Source organism: Condylura cristata, unplaced genomic scaffold, assembly GCF_000260355.1.
Source record: "Condylura cristata isolate star-nosed mole 26May11 unplaced genomic scaffold, ConCri1.0 scaffold00076, whole genome shotgun sequence".
NCBI classification, from domain to species: Eukaryota; Metazoa; Chordata; class Mammalia; order Eulipotyphla; family Talpidae; genus Condylura; species Condylura cristata.
In genome coordinates, this window is record NW_004567177.1 from 264,148 (window position 1) to 265,196 (window position 1,049).

General features: G+C 72.3%; 1 protein-coding gene across 1 annotated transcript in view; it reads right to left on the reverse strand.

The window, feature by feature from the left end:
• THBS2 (thrombospondin 2) overlaps positions 1-155 on the reverse strand; it is a 41,042-nt gene extending 40,887 nt beyond the window's left edge. Inside the window, exon 1 of the mRNA XM_012734838.1 lies at positions 93-155. Within this exon, the coding sequence (XP_012590292.1) occupies positions 93-155 (63 nt within the window). The remainder of the gene's footprint in view (positions 1-92) is intronic.
• Between the last annotated feature and the right edge of the window lie 894 nt (positions 156-1,049).

Here is a 1,049-nt window from a genome sequence, read left to right on the forward strand (position 1 = left end):
GGGGCGGGGCCGGGAGAAGCCAGCAGGTGCCTAGGTCACCCCCGCTCTCCCCACAGGCTGTGGGACAGGGGTGCGTCTCAGGCCACGCCCACCCCACCCGGGGGTCCTTCTAGGACTTCGGTTCCCCATGTGGCCCCATAGTCAGGACCTTCCATTTTCCAGTCTCCACCAGGGTGTGGCGACCGTCACCTCACTGGGGTCCAGCACCCATCCCCGCTGGGCAGACCCTAACCTGCCATGGGGCCCCTTCCCGCCCCCTCCGATCCCTCCCACCCCTGACGGCCCGCGACCCTGAGACCCTGGGCCCCCAGGACACCTGGGCCCCAGGGCCCCTCACCCCCACTCCCACCCCTCCCCAGGCTCTGGCCCCGCTGGCCCCGGCGATGGGGGAGGGAGGGCCTACCTCAGGGTCCTCAGGTCCCACAGCCGGACCCCGTCCCCCACAGCAGCCGTGGCAAAGAGATTGTAGGCCTGGGCCTGCTGGCTGACGAAGGCAGAGCCCTGGGTGGGGCAGGGAGGACGGGCTCTCACCCCTGGTGACCGCACGACCCAGCCCCAGCTCCTGTTGGGACCCAGGCAGGGTCCCCACCCGGGAGGTGCCCACGTCGGCGGGCAGCAGGCCCAGAGGCCACCAGGGACACCAGCACGAACCAACACGCGCGACACGGGGCACCTGCCCGGGCCAGTCGTCCAGACGCAGCATCCTCTGATGACCGGCCGCTGGCGGGCTCCCCGGCCACGGCCCAGCCTGGCCTCGCCCGGCGGACACTCACCTTGTTCTGAGAGATCTGGTGCACCGGCCGCGAGTGGGCCTCGGCGATGACCGCTGCGCTGCAGCCTGCGGCCAGGTCCACCACCTCCAGGGTCCTGTTTCGGCCGGCAGTCAGCACCACGTCTGGGCTCGTCAGGGAGAAGGCAGGGCGCAGCACCGCACAGACCCCCAGCCCCGCCGACAGCGGCGCCCATCTGGGGGACCCGGTGTTCCTCCGACCCGCCCCCCGGCCCCGCCAACAGCGGCGCCCATCTGGGGGACCCGGTGTTCCTCCGAC